Raw genomic sequence first — 22862 nt, forward strand, 5'->3', positions numbered from 1 at the left:
TTGATCCCAGAGCAATGGTATTTTTGAGACCAGCCATTTTCCCCATAGGCTTTGACAGTATTCCGCCTGTTATAACTTAAGTGTCCTTTGTTCACATGTCCCGACCACAACCTCTGAGAGGTTTCTTCATAACAATCCATGGCCCGCTGCAGACATGATTGTCCTGCTATCCACATTTACACGTGCAGATCTGTTGCTATCACCTGGCTTTAGGAAGGACTTTTTGCCTGTGCTCAGGAATGTGCTTTTACATAATCTGATTAAGCACTTCTCTTTTGAAAGACACAATGGGGATTTCCACCATCTCTCTAAGAGGTTTAGGGTTACTTGCCACTCTCAGGGCAGGTGTTGCGACACTAATCCTGTCTTTTCATTCTCTTCTGTACTTCATAACTTCTCTTGTTTACTCTTCTGTACTTCATAGCTTCTCCCCCCAATGGGAGGGGAGGCATGGGCTGGCTCCTCTGGGAACCTTGGCAGCTTTGACCATAGGGTGTTGGGTGAACATTTGGGCCAATTGCATCACTCATTATATACTGGGTCATGCTGGGATCCCACCAGTGGGATTTTATTCTGCAGCTGGAGGATTGAACATGAACAAATTCATTTCAGACCCAAAGGCCCTAATAATCGCCAGTGAGATTTTTTTTAAAAAAAACTGTGAATATAATTTTATATGTTTAAAGCACACACTTGGGCCTGACTTAGGTGCTACTTATAGGTGAACACCTTCCTTCCATGTGTGTCTCCCTCCTCACCCCAAATTATAAGCTTTGTAACGTGTCCTTCACGTGTGAATTCTCTTTTAAAACAACAGTCAAATTTCCAAATATGTATAAAAATGAGGTTACTTGGGGAAATAGAAAAAGAGAAAAATAATAGAAATAATAATAATAATAGAAATAATAATAGAAATAATAATAGAAATAATAGAAATAGAAAAATAGAAAAAGCAGTACGACAATGGAATCAGTGACCTAGGGAGGTGGTGGGCTCTCCCGCACTCGAGGCCTTCAAGAGGCAGCTGGACTACCATCTGTCAGGGATGCTTTAGGGTGGATTCCTGCATTGAGCAGGGGGTTGGACTCGATGGCCTTGTAGGCCCCTTCCAACTCTGCTATTCTATGATTCTATGATTCTAAGTGAAGACAACAATCTCCCCCCTCTCTCTCCTTGTTTCTGTCACACATACAGAATTCAAAAGAAAATCAAAAAGTTAATCTAATTACATGTTTCCCACTTGTGATTTGAATCACTTAGCCTATTCAAAAAAAGGTGTGTGTGATAAGGGAGTTGGATGTGTGTTGGGACAGAAAGAGAAGGGCTTATGCAGGCATTCCACCAATTTGCCAGTCACCCTCGCAGGCTCTGCTGAGGTACATCAGCATGCAGGGATTAATCACAGCATTGTACAGTTATCCCATCGGGTTTTTCCTTAGCACTTTTTTTTTTCTGGAACTAAAAAAGGTGAAAGTAGCAGGGGGGACATGGGAGGGCTACAGATGGAAGACCACGATGTCTGGGGCTCACGTAAAATTCTTTGAATTATCATTATTACTATTATTCTATTTATTTATATCCCGCTTTTTGTCCAATGATGGGCCTCAAGGGGGCAGGGCAACCATCCATAGGCAGCCTTGCTGGCTCACTGGCATGTCATCATCATCAAGGTACTTGCACGTTAAACACCTGAAATTGTCTACGCTTATAAACCTGGGGGCAACCCCACACCACAGATCCTCCTGCTGAGGGGACAGAGGATCTGGCGGAAGCCCTAATATTCCAGTGGAGTCAAAACCTCCAGCCTCGGTTTCGTGCTCAGCCCTTAGCTGGGGCGGGTGCCTGTTCAGTTGCCGACAGCCAACATAATCACGAGGAAGGGAAATGGGCTGAAAAGGCTATAAAAACAAGGGAGGGTTCCTCTACGCTTGGGTGAAAGCGAAGGAGAGAAAGATCGGGGCCATGTGATCGAAGCCACACCTTGCTTGGCTTTGCATGATCTGAGCAGAGCTGGAGGGAACGTAAACAGGTGCCCCAGCCCTCCTGTGAATTGGAAGCACAGCAGAATGGAGCTCACACGACTACATCAGCAATTTTGCCATGTGTGTTTTGAACATGAAACGGGGATTGTTGAACATGAAATGGGAATTCTTATTCTGAATGTGTAATTTTATCTCAAAAAAGAGAGCCAGTGTGGTGGCGTGGCTAAAGTGTTGGACTGGGAGTCACGAGATCCGGGTTCTAGTCTCCACTCAGCCACGGAAACCCAGTGGGTGACTTCGGGCCAGTCACAGACGCTCAGCCCAACCTACCTCATAGAGCCTTGGAGAGGCCAGGAGAGTCAGCTGGGGGTGAGGAAAAATGTCGGGATATAAATGCAACAGTAAATAAATGAAATGAAATGAAATCCAACATTTAATATTGATTGATATTTCATAAGAATGTAAGAACATCAGAAGAGCCCTGATGCTGGATCAGACCAAGGGTCCATCTAGTCCAGCATTCTGTTCACACAGTGGCCGACCAGCCGTCGGCCAGGGACCCACAAGGAGGACACGGTGCAACGGCCCCCTCCCACCCATGGTGTATAGAGGCTTACTGCCTCTGACACTGGAGGTGGCACATAGCAATCATGACCAGTAGCCATTGGTAGCCTTCTTCTGGCCATTAACGAGGGTTGCGAATCAGAAGCTGAGGCTGAGTGGGAGCAGCCCCCTCGAGACCTCGTGCCTGAGTTTATGCCTGACCAGGGAAGCGAGCGCAGGTCATCCTTGTTCATCGAAAGTTCTGATCACAAGACTCGTTCTGTCAACAGGTCACTGCATTTCAAACGTAATGTTTCTCTGCATTTCTCAATTGAGTAAGTTATCAAGAGTTCAAACAAAGCAGAAGCTGATTAGAAATGGGTTAAAGGTGGACGGAGGGCACCATTGAGTGGAAGAGGAGAAGGGAGGAGCACCTAGTTGGGCAGGGTGAGGGCTGGGCTAATTTGCAAACCCCGTCCTCTGGGTTGATGAGACGGCTGCTGAATCCCAGGTCAGTGAATGGGGAAAGAGCTGCCACCCAGGGCTTGAGGATGGATGAGTGTGCTGAGCTGGCTTATTCAAAGGGTGCCTTAGCGTGACCTGCCCATTGATTATGCCTGGCTTTTAGCACAAGCTCTGTGTGTGTGTGTGCGTGTGCGTGTGCGTGTGCGTGCATGCACTGTGTTGTGTATGTGGGGCGGGGTGCCCTTTAGAATCCTGGCTTTGTCGGTCATAAAACCGACTGATCACCTCATTTCATCTAAAGCAAAGACACCCAGCTAGGAGACACCACCAGCTCCTGGCCTTCACCCAAAAATGCCTCCCTTTCTTCTGTTCTCAGGTCTTAGTGGCTGAGTTCTTGACATACACGCCCAAGAAAGAGCATTGGAACATTTTATTTATTTATTTATTTATTTATTACATTTTTATACCGCCCAATAGCCAAAGCTCTCTGGGCAGTTCACAAAAATTAAAATCATGAAGAACATAACAAAACAGCCAATAATCTAAAAACACAAATAAAAAATACAATATAAAAAGCACAACCAGGATAAAACCACACAGCAGAAATTGATATAGGATTAAAATACAGAATTAAAAAAGCAAAGTTTAAATTTAAGTTAAATTAGGTGTTGAAATACTGAGAGAATAAAAAGGTCTTCAGCTGGCGACAAAAGGAGTACAGTGTAGGCACCAGGCAGACCTCTCTGGTGAGCTCATTCCACAGCTGGGGTGCCACAGCAGAGAAGGCCCCCCTCCTAGTAGCCACCTGCCTCCCTTCCTTCGGCAGGGGCTCACGGAGAAGGTCCCCTGTGGATGTAAGGTCTGGGCAGGTACATATGGGAGGAGGCGTTCCTTCAAATAACCTGGCCCCAAGCCATTTAGGGCTTTGAATGTTAGTACCAGCACTTTGAATCGGGCCCGGACCTGGACTGGCAGCCAATGAAGTTGTAAAAGGACTGGTGTGATGTGATCTTGCCGGCCAGTCCCTCTTAGTAAACGGGCTGCCCTGTTTTGTACCAGCTGAAGCTTCCGGACCATTTTCAAAGGCAGCCCCACGTATAACGCATTGCAGTAATCCAAACGAGAGGTTATCAGAGCATGGATAACTGTAGCTAGGCTATCTCTGTCCAGATAAAGGCGTGGTTGGTATATCAGCCTAAGCTGATAAAAGGTGCTCTTTGCCACTGAGTTCACCTGTGCCACATGGATTCAAGAACTGCAAAAACAAAAAGTGGACGATAACCAACTTTGGACTTTGCTTCTGATTGCAGTGCTGTGTTTACTGCCAATTAAAAATTACAATAATATTTGAGAACCACTTTTGATTTATTTGTTTTTTTAAAAAAAGCCTAAGAGACATTTTCCTGCAAATTCTTCTATCTTTCATAATCATTATTTACCAGGGAAGAGATGGTCAGATTGCTGTGGTCTACAGAAATTCGATCCCCTTCTCTAGGCTTCCCGTTTATTTGAGTGCTGGTCTTGAGTGTCTTTATTGTGTGTTGGGTACTCGAGACAGATTAGGGATTCTGCTGGTGTACCGCCAACCCCGCTGCCCAACAGTCTCCCTGCCTGAGCTGATGGAGGTTGTCTCAGATCTGGTGTTGAGGACCCCCAGGATGATGGTTCTGGGGGATCTCAACTTCCATGTTGAGGCTCCTGAATCCGGGGCAGCTCATGACTTCATGGCTGCCATGACAACCATGGAGCTGCCTCAACATGTCATCAGCCCAACGCAGCCAAAAGACACACACTTGATTTGGATCTGCCTGGGCGAAGCGCTGGCCCGCATGGAGCTCTTCCTCTTCTTCACCACCATCCTGCGGAGATTCTGGCTGAAGCCCCTCCAGGACATTGACACAACCCCCCAGGAGAGCGGCTTTGCCAACATCCCGCCCCTCTACCAGCTCTCCATCATCCCACATTGAGTGGAGAGACCACACTTTACCCCTTGCCACAGTGCTCCTGCACAAGCTGGGCTCTCAGGATTCCCAGGAGAGGGGTGGGCTCTTCTTCTCTTTCTTGACACTCATAAAAGGGCTTTTGGGGAATGGCTTCCATATTTCCCTCTCTAATTCGGTTCCATCCTGAAGAGCAGACTGGGGGTCCTTTAGAAGCCTAGGTAAGAAGCAGGCTGTGTGTATGGTCTTCTTCTTAGTCCCTGCTTGACCATTGTGGCCCTTCCTACCTGTGCTATGCTTGAAGGACTTTGATGCCTCTTGTGTTTCTTTGTTTTAATAATCCTTGCAATTGCCTTGAAATTATACATTTAAATAATCCATTTGGCATTTGCCTTTGGTCTTCTAATTTACTAAATCATACTTGCCAGGCTTTCAGCAATAAATAGCCACCCCTGATGTGCCCAGAAGGTCCAGTCAAGGATGTGCATGGCTCCAGCCTCACCTGGTTTCTCCTTGTCTGTCGGGGTAAAAAGCATGAGCAGGGGCGTCTGTGTCGTGGGAGAAGTCATTCAACTGTGAAAGCAATAGGAATGGTTGGCACGAAACAAAGGATTGCTTGGCTGCCTCCTTGGACTTTCTTTGAAATGGAAGCTGGCCAGGTGTTTAGCCATTGTGGTCAGTTAGATGCCCACGTTGTGACACAGGCTAGTGCATTAACCTGCAGTCCTATAATCGGGCCAAGCAACAGTGGCCAGCCCGCACTGCCCCAGCCTCCCTGCTTCCTGCCTGAAGAACCTCCAGAGGGCAGCACCACAGTGCAGAAAGAAAGATGGAGAGAGAGAGAGAGAGAGAGAGAGAGAGAGAGAGAGAGAGAGAGAGAGAGAGAGAGAGAGAGAGAGAGAGAGGGGTTTCAGCTTGTTTCTTCCTCTTTGTGGCAACACCATGAAGAAGCAACTAGGAAAGGACCAAGGAGTACTTGATTCTGCAGCTAGAAGCAAGCATGACAAGTGCTCTGGGAGCAAATACAGACTTGAGTCCTGAAATCTACACATTGCAACCACAAGAGACTCTCTGGTTCTGGAACAGACACTGAAAACACCCATTTGAAACATCCATGGGGGACATACTTCCAGGGGGACAGAAAGAACTGCCCCAAGAACCAGATAGACCTTTTTGAGTACGGTGCTTTTGAGTTTGATTTGGTAGTTGGTTTCCTGGTTTGTTGACCTTAGAGTACTTTCTGCACACATAGCCTGGTGGTCTTCCCCTTGATCCCAGGGCCACCAATATTTCAGACCCACCTTTTTTCCCAACATTCTTCACACGATTGAGCCAACCGCAAGTGGCTACCGTTCACACCCCCTGGCTCCAGACTTACAGATCTTTCCCTGTGACTTATTTATTTATTTATTACATTTTTATACCGCCCAATAGCCGAAGCTCTCTGGGTGGTTCACAAAAATTAAAACCACAATAAAACAACCAACAGGTTAAAAACACAAATACAAAATACAGTATAAAAAGCACAACCAGGATAAAAACCACGCAGCAAAATTGATATAAAATTAAAATACAGAGTTAAAACAATAAAATTTAAATGTAAGTTAAAATTGTGTTAAAATACTGAGAGAATAAAAAGGTCTTCAGCTGGCGACGAAAGGAGTTCCCTTGGCCCTCTGCAGGCACCCTCCTGTTTTCTACATCTGCATGCACAGATCCTTTCCTCTGTTGCTATCATGTGTCTTAGGAAGGGCAGCTCTGGAAGGACTTGTCGTCCACGCTCAGGAATGTACTTTTATATAATCTGATTAAGCACTTATCTTTGCAAATATACAATGAGGGTTGGTTTTGACCCCCCTCTCTGAGAGGTTTCGGGTTACATGCCACCCTAAGGGCAGGTACTGCGACACCAACCCTGTCTTTTCACTGTTCTTTATAGCTCCTCTGCTTGCTTGCTTCTTCTGGAAAAATGGAAGAAACAGTGGGGGAAACGCAGGACGGCTATGAACAGAAGTCAATGACATCTGGACCACATGTAAAATTCCATGAATTGCACAGTAAATACCTCTTCTGGAAGCACCGTTACTTGCTCATTGGGATATCATCACCACTACTGTATAGGGTGACCCTATGAAAAGGAGGACAGGGCTCCTGTATTTTTAACAGTTGAATAATAAAGCGAATTTCAGCAGGTGTCATTTGTATATATGGAGAACCTGGTGAAATTCCTTTTTTATCACAACAGTTAAAGATACAGGAAGAGCCTTGTGTGGCGCAGAGCGGTAAAACTGTCCCCACGGCCCGAGTTCGATCCCAGCGGAAGCTGGTTTCAGGCAGCCGGCTCGGGTTGACTCAGCCTTCCATCCTCCCAAGGTCGGTAAAATGAGTACCCAGTTAGCTGGGGGAAAGGTAATAATGGCCGGGGAAGGCAATGGCAAACCACCCCACTATAAGGCCTGCCAAGAAAATGTCAGCGAAAGCTGGTGTCCCTCCAAGAGTCAGTAATGACTCAGTGCTTGCACGAGAGGTTCCTTTCCTTTCCTAAAGATGCAGGAGCAGTGCCCTCTTTTGTATCTGGTCAAGAGGGCAGGGGTCCTGCAGTTTTAACCGTTGTGACGGAGAGGGAATTTCACCAGATGCAACATGCATACAAATGACACCTGCTAAATTCGCTTTATTATTCAACTGTTAAAGACACAGAAACCCTGTCCTCCTTTTCATAGGGTCACCCTATTAAGGTACACATCACTGCAGTGTTCTAGCTGAGCCGGGGCTGGAAGGAAAACAGCAGCAGCAGCCCCCCTTTTTTTCCTCTTTAAATTCACAGGAACTCTGGGGAAACGCCAGCTTGTGTAAACAGCCTGGCTGTGCAGCACACAAGAACAGGAGCACAAAGCTGGCACTTCTCTGCCTAGGACCCTAATCGGTACTTGGCTTTGGGACCCCCCTGCAATCACTGGGGGTGCCAGAGGCAGCCCCCTCCTGTCCCGAGCATGGATGTTCTCCCTGGCCCAAAACCAATCTCCGGAGAGACCGTCATTTGTTTTGTAAAGTAATATGCTGATTGTTCTTTGCAGTGCTGAGTTTTAAAATCCAGCCTTTAAGCCTACTTTGAAATGAGAAAGAAGATCATGTATATCTTAAGACAAGTCTTGCAAGAAAGAACAACACTGCTGTTCCCCTTTGAGGACTTTTCCTGGAAATAAGAGCCCCTGGGAATGTTATCTGGAGAACGGCCCTTGCGTAAGACGCAACCCAATGCTTCAGGCGCTCCAGCAACGTTGGTTAAAAAGCTCAGGCTGCTGCTGCTGCTTTAAATGCACCTCCTCCACGTGGCTTTTCATCCACACTGCTAAGCCTCTCCAGAGACACCAGAGGACAGTAGACACCTTGGTAAATATTAGTAAGGGCTGCGTGGTGCTGGAGGTTTACGGAGGATCGATTCACTTTCTCCCCACCCAGCTTCTGTTCACAAGGGATGGTGTGATTAATGGGCAAATGCACTAAGGTGCAAAGGTAAAAATCACAAAGGGGGTGTTATGTAACACAAGGTTGCATAACATTCGCAGCTTTGAAAGGAAATTTAATCTTCTTTTATGCAACTGCAGATACAGATCTGACCCCTCACCTGCTTCGGGCGGGGGGGGGGGCTTTCTGTCAAATTCAGGCTTGGGGTCCAGTTGACCATGTTGACTTTAAAGTTAATAAATTGCTTTTCTATTTTTTTTTTTTTAATGCCCAAGGGGTGTAAAAATGCAATGCTAAAACCAGAGGATGAAGCAATCACAGTTGACAGAGGAAACTTGGAATAAACGGGTCAGGGTTAAAGCTACAGTTGCCTCCCAAGGTTAACAGGCCCCATGACTGGTTCTGAGGTGTCAGTGAGGTTAACACAGCAAACGTTCATCATAAGTGCATAGTTAAACTATGGGATTCGCTGGCCACCAATTTGGATAGCTTCAAAGGCAGCTAGACAAATTCCGGGTAAAGGAGGAGGAAGAGGAGGAGGCAACTATCAATGTCTGCAGGAGGTTGGTGCCATCCCAGGCCATGGGGCTGGATTATACACGTTGCACTTGTCTTGGGTCCTGCTTGTTGGTTCCCCGAGGGCAGCTGGTTGGCTCCTTTGGAAACAAAAGGCCAGACTAGATGGGCCCTTGGTCTGCTCCAGCCTCAGGGCTCTTCTGATGTTCTTAACTGTTTCCAACTGGTAGCTGGGGGTGGCTCCCCCTGTAGCTAGAATTCCCACGTGGTGAATTTTTGAATGGACACTGCTCAAAATAGTCATTTTCAATCCCGCACCCCCACTCTGGATGTCAGACTCCCAAGAGCACAGCCATGCACTAAACCAGAGCATCCAGACCAGGAAAGTTTGCCCCAGTCAGGTTTCGGGGGGGAGGACTCAGGCAAGGCACTCCCTACAGGCCCCTAAGCCTGGCTGAGGTGGGATGTGCAAAGAGAGAATCCTCTCTTGCGCTGCCTCCGATCTTTTGGGGAGATCCGTGTAGAACAGCCTTTCTCAACCTGGGGCGCTCCAGATGTGTTGGACTACAACTCCCAGAATGCCCCAGCCGGCTGGGGCATTCTGGGAGATGCAGTCCAACACATCTGGAGCGCCCCAGGTTGGGAACCACTGGTGTAGAATGAGAATGGCCGTGCTGGCGGTGAGGAGCCCCTTGGGGCTCTGGAAGATTTGGCCAGCCGCGCCCACCCTTGTCGCCCCTGGGAGTTGGCCTTGGCTTACCCTGGCAGGCAACAGTTCTCCCCAAGGCCTTTCTACCCAGACTTTAACTGGAGCTTGAACTGGGGGCTGCGGGGCTGCAATAGCCCCTCAGACCCACGGTGGTGGAGTCCCAAAAGAGCAAATGATCCACCTGGCCCAAGATATGGTCTCCAGCAGGGGGCAAAAGTAGAGGCTGCAGATAACAGTAAGCATTTATTCAGGTCTTCTGGATGTTCAAAGAAAGTCCGTTGTCTTTCATCAGGAAACCTAAGCTGTGGTTGGCATTGGAGGGCCAAACTCCACGTTGGATCAGGCTGTTCCCATGTAAGTTATGGCAGTAAGGTGGCAAAACATGCTGGGGTGAGGCAGAAAGATGGAAGCCTCCATGTCACACAGAGGAGGGCCAGGATCTCTTCTCGATTCTCCCAGAGTGCAGGACACGGAATAACGGGCTCAAGTGACAGGAAGCCAGATTCTGGCTGGACATCAGGAAAAACTTCCTGACTGTTAGAGCAGTATGGAACTACTCCCCAGTTACCTAGGGAGGTGGTGGGCTCTCCCACACTAGAGGCCTTCAAGAGGCAGCTGGACAAGCATCTGTCGGGGATGCTTTAGGGTGGATTCCTGCATTGAGCAGGGGGTTGGACTCAATGGCCTTGTAGGCCCCTTCCAACTCTGCTATTCTATGATTCTATGATCCCTGGTACTCACGTTTAGCCCCAAGAGGAGCCCATGCCCCAGCCCAAGGGCATTTGCTGCCCAGTGGACCTTGCCCTGAAATCCAATCCTCTTTTCCTGCTCTGTACCGAACACCAAGAGGCCAGGCTTGCTGGTTTCACTTACAGGACAGGTGCATATAATGGGTGTGCTGAGGTAGGCTTCATCCAGTTGAACTCCCAGCCTGTTCACCATGGAGCTCGGAGGGGCACTGACCATCTTCCTCGGCATTTGTGTCTCCTGCTTGCTCCTCATCTCAGCATGGAAGAAAATGCACAAGGAGGGGAAGCTGCCCCCTGGGCCAACCCCCTTGCCCTTCATCGGGAACTTACTGCAAGTGAAAACCAACGAGCCCTTCAAGTCCTTCCTGGCGGTGAGTTGGGTCCTTTCGGGTATGAGAAACTTTGGGGGAAATGGGACGGGATGTGCAGCTGAGTGGGGTTCCAGCCTCTGGGGGTTTAGTTTTCAAGAGAGCGAATGCCTCAAAGTGCCACCGTGGGCCAGGCAATGCTGCACTTCGGGAAGTGTATGGCCCACCCCCCTCAAGTTGTGGAAAAAGAGGGGGAAAGCACCACAAAAAGACTATAGGGAAAAGAGGCAACTAGCTCTGGTGCTATGAAATGTCAAAAAAGTTTCTTTATTTTTCTATACGAAATATAAAAAAATGTTCTAAAAACTTTAAACCAAACTTGTACAACGCTCAACGTTTCGGATCTTGTGGATCCTTCGTCAGGAGCTGTACAACAAAATGAATTACTTTTCTAAGTAATTATACATTCGAAACCTTATAGATTTTTTCTTACAAGATCGCAGCCGTGTTCATTCTGTCTCCGTCAGCAGTCAAACTGTTCCGAAACATTGAGCGTTGTACAAGTTTGGTTTAAAGTTTTTAGAACATTTTTTATATTTTGTATAGAAAAATAAAGAATCCTTTTTGACATTTCATAGCACCAGAGCTAGTTGCCTCTTTTTCCTATAGCCATCCCCCTCAAGGCCTTCCTACAGCCCCATGAGGGCTTCATGCTAAATACACAAAAAGAGCCTTCTCAGATCAGACCAAAGGTCCATCTGGTCCACCCCCCATAGCCAACCATCTGGTGCACCCCCCATGGCCAACCATCTGGTCCACCCCCATAGCCAACCATCTGGTCCACCCCCCATGGCCAACCAGATGCCTCTAGGAAGCCAACATCTGGGCTTGCGGGCAACACCTCACCCATTCTTTGTTCCCATTGATAGATCCATCCTCAATGAATTTGTCTCATCCCCTCTTACAGCGATCTAAGTGAGCGGCCCATGAATTAACTGTGTTGTGTGAGGGGAAAAAGCCTCCATTTGTCTGCCCTGACTCTCCTGCCAATCTAAGAACATAAAAAACCATGATAGATCAGCCCCTAGTGGCCAGTCTGATGCCCCAATGCCAAACCCACGAGCGGGACATGAGTCCACGGGCACCCTGCCGCCTGCGTTTCCCAGCGACTGGCCTGCAATCTCTTGACACTGGAGATGATATTTGTCTTATCCCCTTTTGAAGTTGGTGGACATCACTACATCTTGTGGAAGTGATAAATTCCATAATTTATCAGTGCACTGTAGGAAGAACTCGTTATTTTTATCTGTCACCATTCAGTTTCATTGATGACCCCACTGAGTTCTAATATTATGGGGGGAGGGGGAACCACTTCATGAGAGACTTTTGCCACACCGTAATTTTGTACACCTCTATCATGTCCCCATCACCACCACCACCACCACCACCACCGTTTACTTACCTGAAGAGCCCCAAACATTGCAACCTTTCCTTGGGGGGGCGATGGGGGGTTTGCTGTAGCCTCTTGATCACTTTGGTTGCCCATTTCTGCACTTTCCCCAGCTCTTCATAACCTTTCTGATGTGCAGAGACCAGAATAAGCTTCGTTGGATGACATCACTTGGGTCTAGTATCATAAGGAGGGATTCTCCACTTACGCCTCATTAGCTATGATTTTATAAACCTTTATCGCCTGTCTCTCTCTCCCCCCCCCCCATTTCCTTGTTCCTTTCCCTTCCTCCCACAGCTGAGGGACAAATATGGTCCGGTGTTCACAGTGTACCTCGGGCCCCGGCGGGTTGTGGTTCTTTGCGGGCACGAGACCGTGAAGGAAGCGCTGGTGGATCAAGCTGAGGAGTTCAGTGGGAGAGGAGAACTGGCATCTCTGGAACGGAACTTCAATGGCTTTGGTGAGTGGACTGGCTCTGGATGTGGCCTGCCATTAAAGCATGGTGGAGTTTTATGACTGGTAAAAGGAGAAACAATGCCTTAGGATCACGGAGGGGTCACTGGGGTGTCTACTTCAACAATGGTCTGACTTTCCTTTGGGGGGAGCTTGCGTTGGGAAGGAAGGCCGTGGCCACTATAGCAAAGGTCTATACCTTCCTTTCCAGGAGTTGCTTTGGCCAACGGGGAGCGCTGGAAGCAGCTCCGTCGCTTCTCTCTCACCACCCTGAGGAATTTCGGGATGGGGAAACGGTCCATCGAGGAGCGGATCCAGGAGGAAGCACAGTACCTGCTGGAGGAATTTAGGAAAACCAAAGGTGGGTGTTGGCCTTGCTCAACCCCCCTCCATGGTGCTGGGGAAAGGGCACTGGTGGCTTGTGCAGCGAAGGGCTACAACCAGAAACAGCTCTCCCTTTCGTGCTTGTCAGGTCATCCCTTCGACCCCATCTTCTTCCTAAGCCGCACGGTCTCCAACGTCATCAGCTCTGTTGTCTTTGGCAGCCGCTTCGACTACGAAGACAAGACCTTCCTCTCCTTGTTGCGCATGATCAATGAAAGCTTCATTGAAATGAGCACCCCTTGGGCACAGGTAATGTGCACTGCTGGAGCAACGCAACCAGTTTCTACGTTGCTAATCTCTGTTCCTCATTATTCGAGTATACAAGCCATGCGCTGGAATAAATACAATTCATATATTTCTTTTGTGGTCAATGCGTGAAAAACAGTAGCAACTGTTGCTCTTCCTTCTAGCTCTATGACATGTATTCCTGCGTCATGCAGTATTTGCCTGGGAGACACAACCGCATTTACTACCTTGTTGAGAACCTGAAGGACTTCATTGCTGAGAGAGTAAAAATCAACCAGAAAACACTAGATCCCAACAACCCGCGGGACTTTATTGATTGCTTCCTCATCCAGATGGAGAAGGTACCAGAATAAATTCCCTTTTACCCCAAGAAAGAACCCCAGAAAGCCAAGAAAGAACCCAACTGAGATCTAATCATTGAGTACTGGGAATGGAAATCCCCAGTTGATACAAATCTATGGTGCAGCTATATTTAAGATACTGTGTACAATTCAGAAGGACATCATGGAACACCAAAATGTCCGGGTGCTGGAATGGCTTGAGGCTTTTTAGATGAGAAACCCAGCGATTTAGGGGAAGTCTCGTAGGGGCCTGTAAAATTATGCAAGGGGTGGAGAGACATTTCTCCCCTTTCGCATCACAGTAGAACTCAGACTCACCCAATGAAACTGATGGGCAGGAGATTCAGGAAAGACAAAATTCAGCACACACCACTTAGTTATTTCCAGAGGCTAGGCATGTTAGTTTATGGCGGCAAAAGCAAACAAAAGTCTTGTGACAAATGGGCTCCTTCACACAGCGACGAACAGCGACCATGTGATTTTTAATTGGAAAGGGAATGTGATTGAAAAGAATAGGTCGTATTAAAACATTACCATCTAGTGACAGAACGAAAATCTGTCATAACTAAATAGTGGATTTGAACTGTGTTAAAATAAAATAGAATGGCTGGGGGAAGGGGCGGGAGACGTCCTGTTTGCTTACGAAATCTGAAATTGACCCAACAACTTCTGGGAGTGGGCAGTCACGAGCGTGCTATAAATTGCTTGTTTAGAGATCTTCTTACACATTCTAGCATAAACTTTTGTGGACTGTAGTCCACTTCATCAGATGCATGGAGTATTATGAATAGTTCCATGTGTTTTAACAGTAAGGTTAGAAGGAAATTTAGTGCAGAAAGAACTGATGGTGACAATTACATTACTAACAGTCATCATTTACAGTGCATCTATTGCTGATAGCGAATATCCTCGCACTAAGTAAGCCAATTAGCACATACAATCAGATAAAAATCCATTATCCTGATTCAAGCCTCTGGTGATGCAATCGCTGATGAATTTTAACTCAGCAGTCTCTAACCTTTGTACCCTGCTTGTTAGCTTCCCAGGTGGCATCTGGTTGGTCACTGTGGGACACAGGATGATGGCCTAAGATAAACCCACCTTGGTCTGATCCGGCTTCAGAGTATTCTGATGCTTCTATCTCTCACTTAACATTATTTCTGGCTGCCATGAATGGGAGTTATTACTTAGAGCAGCGGTCCCCAACCTTTTTGGCACCAGGGACCGGTTTCGTGGAAGACAATTTTTCCACGGACCGGGGTGTTTTTTTTTGTTTTTTTTTTGAGGTTTTGGGAAGCCCCCACCCACCCACCCACCCCACTCCAGCGTCCTAGCTTTACCGAAGCCAGGACGCTGGGGCGGGCGGGCGGCTTCAGAATGGCGCACCCGGAAGTCGCTCTCCCAGAGTGGCTTCTGGCTGGGCATGCCATTCCGAAGGCCCACCCCCACCCCACCCCAGTGTCCTGGCTTCGCTTCAGCTGGGCAGGTAAGATGGCGCCCCGCACCCAGGTACGCTGGGGGGGGGGGGAAGCAGCTCACTTGCGTGGCCTGGTTCCTAACAGGCCACGGACTGGTACCAGTCTGTGGCCCAGGGGTTGGGGACCCCTGACTTAGAGGGTTTCACCCTAAAGGCAGAATCTGTGGATAACAGTTGGAAAGTTATAAGTGAAAGCTATAACTTCTGCTTCTCTGCCTAATTATTGTATGTCTCCTGTGGTATTTGGCTCAAAGATGATTAAGCATCCAGATTTTTAAGTAATGTTAGACTCCTATAAATATGCATGGTTAATTGTTCCTGACTGTAATCATATTCTCACACACACACACACACACACACACACACACACACACACTCACACACTAATTTAAGTTAAACTCTTTATCTGTTCCCTAAAAGGAAAAGGAAAACCCTTCCAGTGAATTCAACACAAAGAATTTGGTCCTCACAACCCTCAACTTGTTCTTTGCTGGGACGGAGACCGTCAGCTCCACCCTGAGATATGGATTCCTTTTCTTGATGAAATACCCAGAAGTGGAAGGTACAATGGACAAACTCTGGGCCCGGCTAAGTGACAGAACTTGCGCAAGAAAAGCAAGGAATGGACTAAGACATTCATTGAGGTTTACAATGACTGGGCATGTGACAATCCATGTCTCGACCCAAATGCTACACCACTCAACTTAGATGTCTGCTTGTAGCTATCATAATTGGTTATTTATGGAAGTGTCTGATATTCATTCATTCCATTTCTATCCCATCAAATAGCCAAAGCTCTCTGGGCAGTTTACAAAGTTTAAAACCCTTAAAATACAATATAATAGTATAATATAAAAACATTTACCTACAAAAAATATAAAGCAGTTTCAAGCAATTAACCGTAAAATCCCAGGACTTGTTAAAAAATCTTATCATAAGCTGTCAAATGCCTGGGAGTAGAGGAAAATCTTCACCTGGTCCTGAAAGGGTGACAATGTTGGCACCAAGTGGACCTCATTGGGGAGAGTTCCACAATCAGGGGACCACCACCAAGAAGGCCCTCACTCTTGTTGCCATCTTCTGAGGAGGCACTTGGAGGAAGACCTTAGTTGGTGATCATAACGTACAGGTAGATTCATACCAGGAGAGGTACTGCAGTCCTGAGCCATGTAGGCTTTGCAGGTCAATACCAGCACATTGAATTGGGCTCAGAAACGTGCAATTGGGCTAGAATATGAAGAGCTGTATAAAAGTAGGAAACACAAGTTCCCAACCACACGTTCACTAATTACAAGGCCCATCTCCCACCCCCATGTGGGGAAAATGGAAGGGAGGGGTCAGATGTTTAGCTCAGACCTGGTTCTCATGTCCTGGCAGGGAAGTGGAAGGAAGTCAGTTGCTGCTGGACCTTCCTGCAGTTATTTTACAAAAGTCTAGTGGTCCACTGTGAACCCTGCATGTAATAAGGGAAGACGAGGCATTCAATGCCAGCATTATACCTGTGTGAATGCCCTTGACCTTCCCTTCTTTCAGTTTAAGACTTCATAAACTGAAGCTTGTTATCCTCAGTTTATACCCTGCTTCCCAGGCTAAATTCTTGCCCCACGGGCACCTGTCCACAGTGCCTTTCCACTGGCCTACGTAGCGTCTCCCTACCTGGTTGCTCACCTAGAAACTGTTTGTTGCTTCTTGGCAGAGAAAGTCCATCAGGAAATTGACCACATCATTGGCCAAAACCGCATCCCTGCCACTGAAGACAGGATAAATATGCCCTACACAGATGCCGTCATCCATGAGATCCAAAGGTTGACGGACATTGTCCCCATGGGCGTGCCACACACCGTCATCCGGGACACTGAATTCCGGGGGTATCTCCTGCCCAAGGTGAGGCCAAAGTGGGGTTTAAATTGCAGAGCACTATGCATATGTCCGAAGGAAGGAAGGAGGATATATGGGAGACTTTCACTGCCCACATCACCTCAAATACAATTAAGTTCTCTGCCCCATGTTTTTCCAGGGCACGGACGTCTTCCCCTTACTAGGCTCAGTCTTGCGTGATACCAAGTATTTCAGCGACCCTCAGAAATTCAACCCTGGGCATTTCCTGGATGAGAAAGGTCGCTTTAAGAAGAATGATGCCTTCGTGCCATTTTCCTCAGGTAGGGATTTATTCCTGTTTTCTTCCTTTTGATTTATACTGCTCAGGTACCAAAGTCATAGTTTTTTAAAAAAACAAGAGCTGCTCCTTCCTCACACAAAAGAATACAGCTGAGGGTGCAAATTGTATAATTCAGCCTTCCCCAACCTGGTGCCTTGCAGATGTGTTGGACTACAATTCCCATCATCTATCCAGCTGTCTGGGGATGCTGGAAGTTGTAGTCATAGAATTACAGAATCATAGAATATTTGTGTTGGAAGGGACCTACAAGGCCATCGAGTCCAACCCCCTGCTCAATGCAGGAATCCACCCTAAAGCATCCCTGACAGATGCTTGTCCAGCTGCCTCTTGAATGACTCTCGTGTGGGAGAGCCCACAACCTCCCTAGGTAACTGGTTCCATTGTCGTACTGCTCTAACAGTCAGGAAGTTTTTCCTGATGTCCAGCCGGAATCTTTCTTCCTGTAACTTGAGCCCGTTATTCCGTGTCCTGCACTCTGGGAGGATCGAGAAGAGATCCTGGCCCTCCTCTGTGTGACAACCTTTCAAGTATTTGAAGAGTGCTCTCATGTCTCCCTTCAATCTCCTCTTCTCCAGGCTAAACATGCCCAGTTATTTCAGTCTCTCTTCATAGGGCTTTGTTTCCAGACCCCTGATCATCCTGGTTGCCCTCCTCTGTGTAGTCCAACACACCTGGAGAGCACCAGGTTGGAGAAGGCTGATATAACCCATCAGAAGATGGGGATGTTTCACTGCATCTTACTTTGTGCTAACTCTGCATTCTGTTAGTATGATAATAAGAAGACCTGGAGGATGTGGATGGTTTTGATATCAATCCAATAATAAATAAATACATAAAAGGTGATGGAAAGGGGGGAAGGATTTGTGAGAGTGAAATCCAAAGACTGAAAGGAGGACACATTGGCCAGGCGTTTGTATTCTCTCAAGTGAATGGAAAGGGGGCTAAAAAACCCTGCCCCCACCCTTTTCTCTGACCTGATGGCCGTTCTGTGGCATTTCCTTCTCTCCCCCAGGAAAACGTGTCTGCCTGGGGGAATCCATGGCCCGCATGGAGCTCTTCCTGTACTTCACCACCATCCTGCAGAACTTCTCCCTAAAATCCCTCATTCCCCCAAAGGACATTGACATCTCCCCCAAACTGAGCGGCTTTGGGAACATCCCTCCAACCTACGAGCTGTGCTTGGTGCCTCGCTGATGGCATCCACCTTGGACGGGGGCGGGGGGGGGCGAGGAACGGGGGCGAGAGCTATCATGTGTGTTGATCTGTGGCCCTTGGATTGGCGCATTTCCCCCTAAGTTCTTTCAAAACCATTCGAAGAAGAAGAAGAAGAAGAAGAAGAAGAAGAAGAAGAAGAAGAGGAGGAGGAGGAGGAGGAGGAGGAAGAGGAAGAGGAAGAAGAATCCCACATGTTACAGATTTTGCCTTTGCTGAGATTTCCACCTTTGGCTGCCAGTGAAGGGTTGATTCGATTTTGGTTTTGTACTAACATGAATTAGTAAGGAAAAACTGTTTGGTTCCTCTCTTTTTTGTAATTAAAAACATCTTCCTATAACATCCTATCAAAATACATTGCATAAGATCAAAACAATATTCTTACTATAAGAGAGAACATTGCTAAACATTTTAAGACCCTATCAGCAAATAAACTTTCCTAACCTTTTCTTGTTATCAAGGGGTTGGATCCAGACTCTGTCTTCTGTGAGAGGAAGGGCTCCACTTGCAGAAGGTCCCTACGTCCAATTTTGGGGGATCCTCCCCTTCCTCCACAGGTCTACGCCACAGTTCCCCCCATTCAGATGAGTTCCCAACTGTGATATGTTCAGGAGCTGCCGTGAGAAGGAGGGCAGCCAAGTCCACTCCCATCCAGCTTAAATTTGGAGCCAACCTATGAACATTCAGTCTTCATTGTCTTAAAAGAAGAAATCTTGGCAAAGTTTTCCTGTCAGCTCTGAATGAGTTCTTCAGCTGGCAAGGACAGGGGCCTGGTGAGCTTCATGCCACTAAGAACCTACCAGAATCAGACTATATTTGCACAGTTTTGGCGTACAGATTGCCTCAGAGCTAAAAGAATCTACTGTCCCATAAATTAAGTGTACTCATCTCATTACGAAGCTCTCCTAATGAAATTTAAACATTAAAAAAAGCCTTCAACATACACTTGTCAAGCTAGGTAAGAACAATTCTGAATCATTCCTTTAAAAAGACTTAGGGGGGATCTACACTACTGCTTTTAAAGCACTTTAAAGCACCTTGAAAACGTTTTGAAAACTGTATATGCAGTGTGTCCTGGCCCCAAACAGTTCTCAAAACTGTTATAAAGCGCTTTAAAGCAGTAGTGTAGATCCCCCCTTACTCAACATTTTTCTAATGAAACCTAAGTGGATAAAATTTTCTAGACATCTGTATTATCCATGGGTTCACCTTCCACCGGCGTTTCTCATACTGTAGGCTGGGTCTCACCTCGGGTGACCATAACTGTTGTGATGAAGAGGAAATTTCACCAGGTTCTCATATATACAAATGACACCTACTGAAAATCCCCTTTCTATGCAACTGTTAAAGATACAGGAGCCCTGTCCTCCTTTTCATAGGGTCACCCTATCTCACCCCACTTTTCAGTGGGTCTCAGTGCTTCAGGCTGCCTCTTTGCTTGACTGCTCTTGCCACGGCTGCTCTGAACAAACCATTCCAGAGAAAACCCAGGCTAAAAAAACCCGCCTGGTTGGGAATTTGTGAGCCACCATTAAAAGAAGATGAAGAAGTGGGGAAAATCTGTCTTTTAATCACTGGATTTCAATGGTCTTTAAAGCATATTTAAGCATGAAGCATTAAGACCAGGAACAAACTAGAGAGGGGGGATGGGAGAGAGGGGGATCTTAAGGAAATTCTCCTAAATTGGATTTACTTGGAAAAATCCATTTTTAGTATATTTTATTTATTTATTGGAATGTAAGAGCATAAGAAGAGCCCTGCTAGATCAGACCAAGCCCTCAGCTATATGACCACTGGATTGCTTCTCATTATTTGTTTGACCTGCATTTTCCTTGATTCGATTTGGCTCCCAGAGCGTCGGACTGCAGCCGCCCGAGCGAGTTCGCCCTTCAATGTACAGCGGCCGCGCGCGGGGTAAGGAGCAGCTGAGGGGAGAATCCAGGCACAAAGGAAATGGGAAAGCGCTTTCTTGCTACCTTTTTGCGTCCCTCTCCCTTCAGGAAATAACGCCAAGGCGAACAGATCAGGTGCTGAAGATGAGCGGGAGGAACGCGCACCCACCCACCCGTATCAACGTCTGTGCACGAGGAAGGGGCTGGCGGATAAGGAGCCCCCTCCCGTCCGGGGTGGGTGGGGGCCACGGCAGCAGAAGGTTGCAATGGGGAGAGCGCGCCGGAGCCCTCGAGGGCTCGTCGTCGTGAGGTGCAGCGCGGCTTCTGGCGACCTTTACCTCCAGCGACCCTCTCCCAGCTGCGCCTACGCTGGCCCACAACGGCCGCGGGACCCGCTCCCCCGCCTGCAAGCGTCCAGCGAAATCCCCAGCTTCCCCTTTAACTGCCTGAGCGGCCGCGAGGGACGCGAGCCCCTCCGCCTCCCCTGGTCCCGGCCAAGCTGCCCAGCCCTGCCCTCGGAGCCCCCCTCTCAAACGCCCGCCTTCCTGGGCTCCCCTGCCTCCTTAGGCACTTTAAAGTCGAAGGCTCAGCACAACTCCGGCCACAGCTAGACCGAAGGTTTATCCCGGGATCGTCCAGGGGTCAAACCCGTTCATCTAGGTGACACACAGGAGATCCAGGGCTCAGGCGGGGGCGAACCCGGGATGATCCCAGGAGAAACCGTAGGTCTCGCTGTGGCCTAAGGCGAGTTATAGCCACTGAATAGATGTACTCCAAGAGTCCATCCAGTCCAGCACTCTGTGCCCACAGTGGCCAACCACGGGATGCCCATGAGCAGGACATGAGGGCAACAGCACCCTCCCACCCATGTTCCCCAGCAAGGGTTGCACACAGGCTTCATGCCTCCAATACTGGAGGTAGCACATACAGCTATCAGGACTTCTAGCTACTGATATTCTTCTCCTCCAATCTGAAATTTCCCCACTATTACAGAAGCTATATAGTTATAGAAAATGTTGAATTTAGAGAGAGAATACTTTACATTGTTGTTCTGGTATTTTGGCAAGGGTTAAACATAGAATAAAATGTATTTTACCATCATGATAATACGGATTTAATTCTTAGAAGTCTCTCTGTGCTTCATCCCACGTACCCATCCCCCTCGAATTATCCCCTACAGCGCTAAGCTGTCGGCATTGTTGTTGTTGCTACCGGGTGGCAGCGGTCCTAAGATCCTTTGCATACCAGGAAATGGGTTTAAGGACAGAAATGTAAAACACACACACACACACACACAAAACCCATAAAAAAATCAACAGATGACCCAATCCGTTTCAAATTTGGTATGCTTAAAGCTCTCCTTAATATCTATTATTGTGCCAATTTTGATGTCTTTGTCTTTAAAGCTTACACAAGTGTATGCATTTGTTTAATTTTTCTTCAAATCCTGCTCCTGTGCCCCAGTGGCCACTCGGAAAACAACAAATGATACACTTGAAAACTAGTAGCAAAATAGGGTGACTCTTTTGCCTTTATAGCACAATTAAAGCAGGATGCATGGGAGCGCTTCACAGTCAAAGCAGATTATAAGCTGGAAAACTTTGGAGTCCTTTGCACACAATTTATTGCACAGTATAACACTGGTGTGATAAAGCTCTGTGTGTGTGTGTGTGTGTGTGTGCGTGTGCGTGTGTGTGAAAGAGAGAGATAGAGACAGACAGAGACAGAGACAGAGAGTAAGGCCCTGGGAGTCACCTCCATAAGGAAAACTGCAGGTGGTCTTGGTCCATTAGAAAAATATTGAAACAGCACCGATTGGTAAGGCTGAAATTATTGTATATTGCCATGCACATTCAACCCACTTCTGAACAATGAGGAGTTTGGGAGGTTGTAGTGCTGATCCAGGATCCAGTTTCCTTAGAAGGCGGTCACTGGCAGTTTGTAGTGTTTCCATGATCTAGGGCTTATTTACACCTATACACAGGCTGAGCATAAGATGAGGGTATCACACCAACAGATTCCTGCTCCCCATCAGATGTCCAGGAAACTCTGTGAGCCCTAGGATTTCCTGCAGTGCAAAGGCAGGCAGGTCTGTGCCTCTCTTCAGACCCCTTTCCAGCACAGGCTGCCTTCCTGCTACACCCAAAGACCTCCCCAAACCATTTTCTAGCAGGGGGACAACGTGAGCCACCTCTGCCCATCCCCAGTGCCCCTTGGGCCACCCTCGCCCTCTCCGAAATATATGAACATGGCAGAATGCCATTGGTTCTCCACTGTCCTTTTTAGGTCTCTGCAGATATTGCCTCAGGGACCCCACACAGATAGTTTGAGTTACAGAACTCTTAAGAACCTTAAGAATCAAGTTGGAAGGGATCCTTTGAGGTCACCCTGACCATCCCCCCAAACCATTACACTAATATCCTACTGTAGCTTTGGGATCTTTCCACTGGGTAGGTGATCATTTAATTCTGTTGGCAAATGATTAACAAGAACCCTGGCCGAGGTACAAAGCATGGCCTCAGAGGCAACCCACCACACAGGGGCTAGA

General features: G+C 47.5%; 1 protein-coding gene across 6 annotated transcripts; it reads left to right on the forward strand.

Annotated features, from left to right (window-relative positions):
• The first annotated feature begins 6887 nt into the window (after positions 1-6887).
• On the forward strand, positions 6888-18664 carry LOC134408209 (cytochrome P450 2G1-like). 6 transcript variants are annotated; one of them, XM_063140387.1, is made up of 11 exons: positions 6888-6965; positions 9916-9977; positions 10631-10743; positions 12428-12590; positions 12795-12944; positions 13056-13216; positions 13378-13554; positions 15452-15593; positions 16728-16915; positions 17049-17190; positions 18223-18664. In XM_063140387.1, coding segments are annotated over exons 1-11 (1482 nt in total). In that variant the 5' UTR covers positions 6888-6963; the 3' UTR covers positions 18405-18664. The 6 variants fall into 6 exon arrangements, with proteins under 6 accessions (XP_062996457.1, XP_062996454.1, XP_062996458.1 ...); XM_063140384.1 differs by lacking the exon at positions 6888-6965 and adding an exon at positions 8875-8961 and having other exon boundaries at positions 9875-9977; XM_063140388.1 differs by lacking the exon at positions 6888-6965 and adding an exon at positions 8875-8961.
• The last annotated feature ends 4198 nt before the right edge of the window (positions 18665-22862 follow it).

The sequence above is a fragment of the Elgaria multicarinata genome, chromosome 13 (genome assembly GCF_023053635.1).
Source record: "Elgaria multicarinata webbii isolate HBS135686 ecotype San Diego chromosome 13, rElgMul1.1.pri, whole genome shotgun sequence".
Classification (NCBI taxonomy): Eukaryota; Metazoa; Chordata; class Lepidosauria; order Squamata; family Anguidae; genus Elgaria; species Elgaria multicarinata.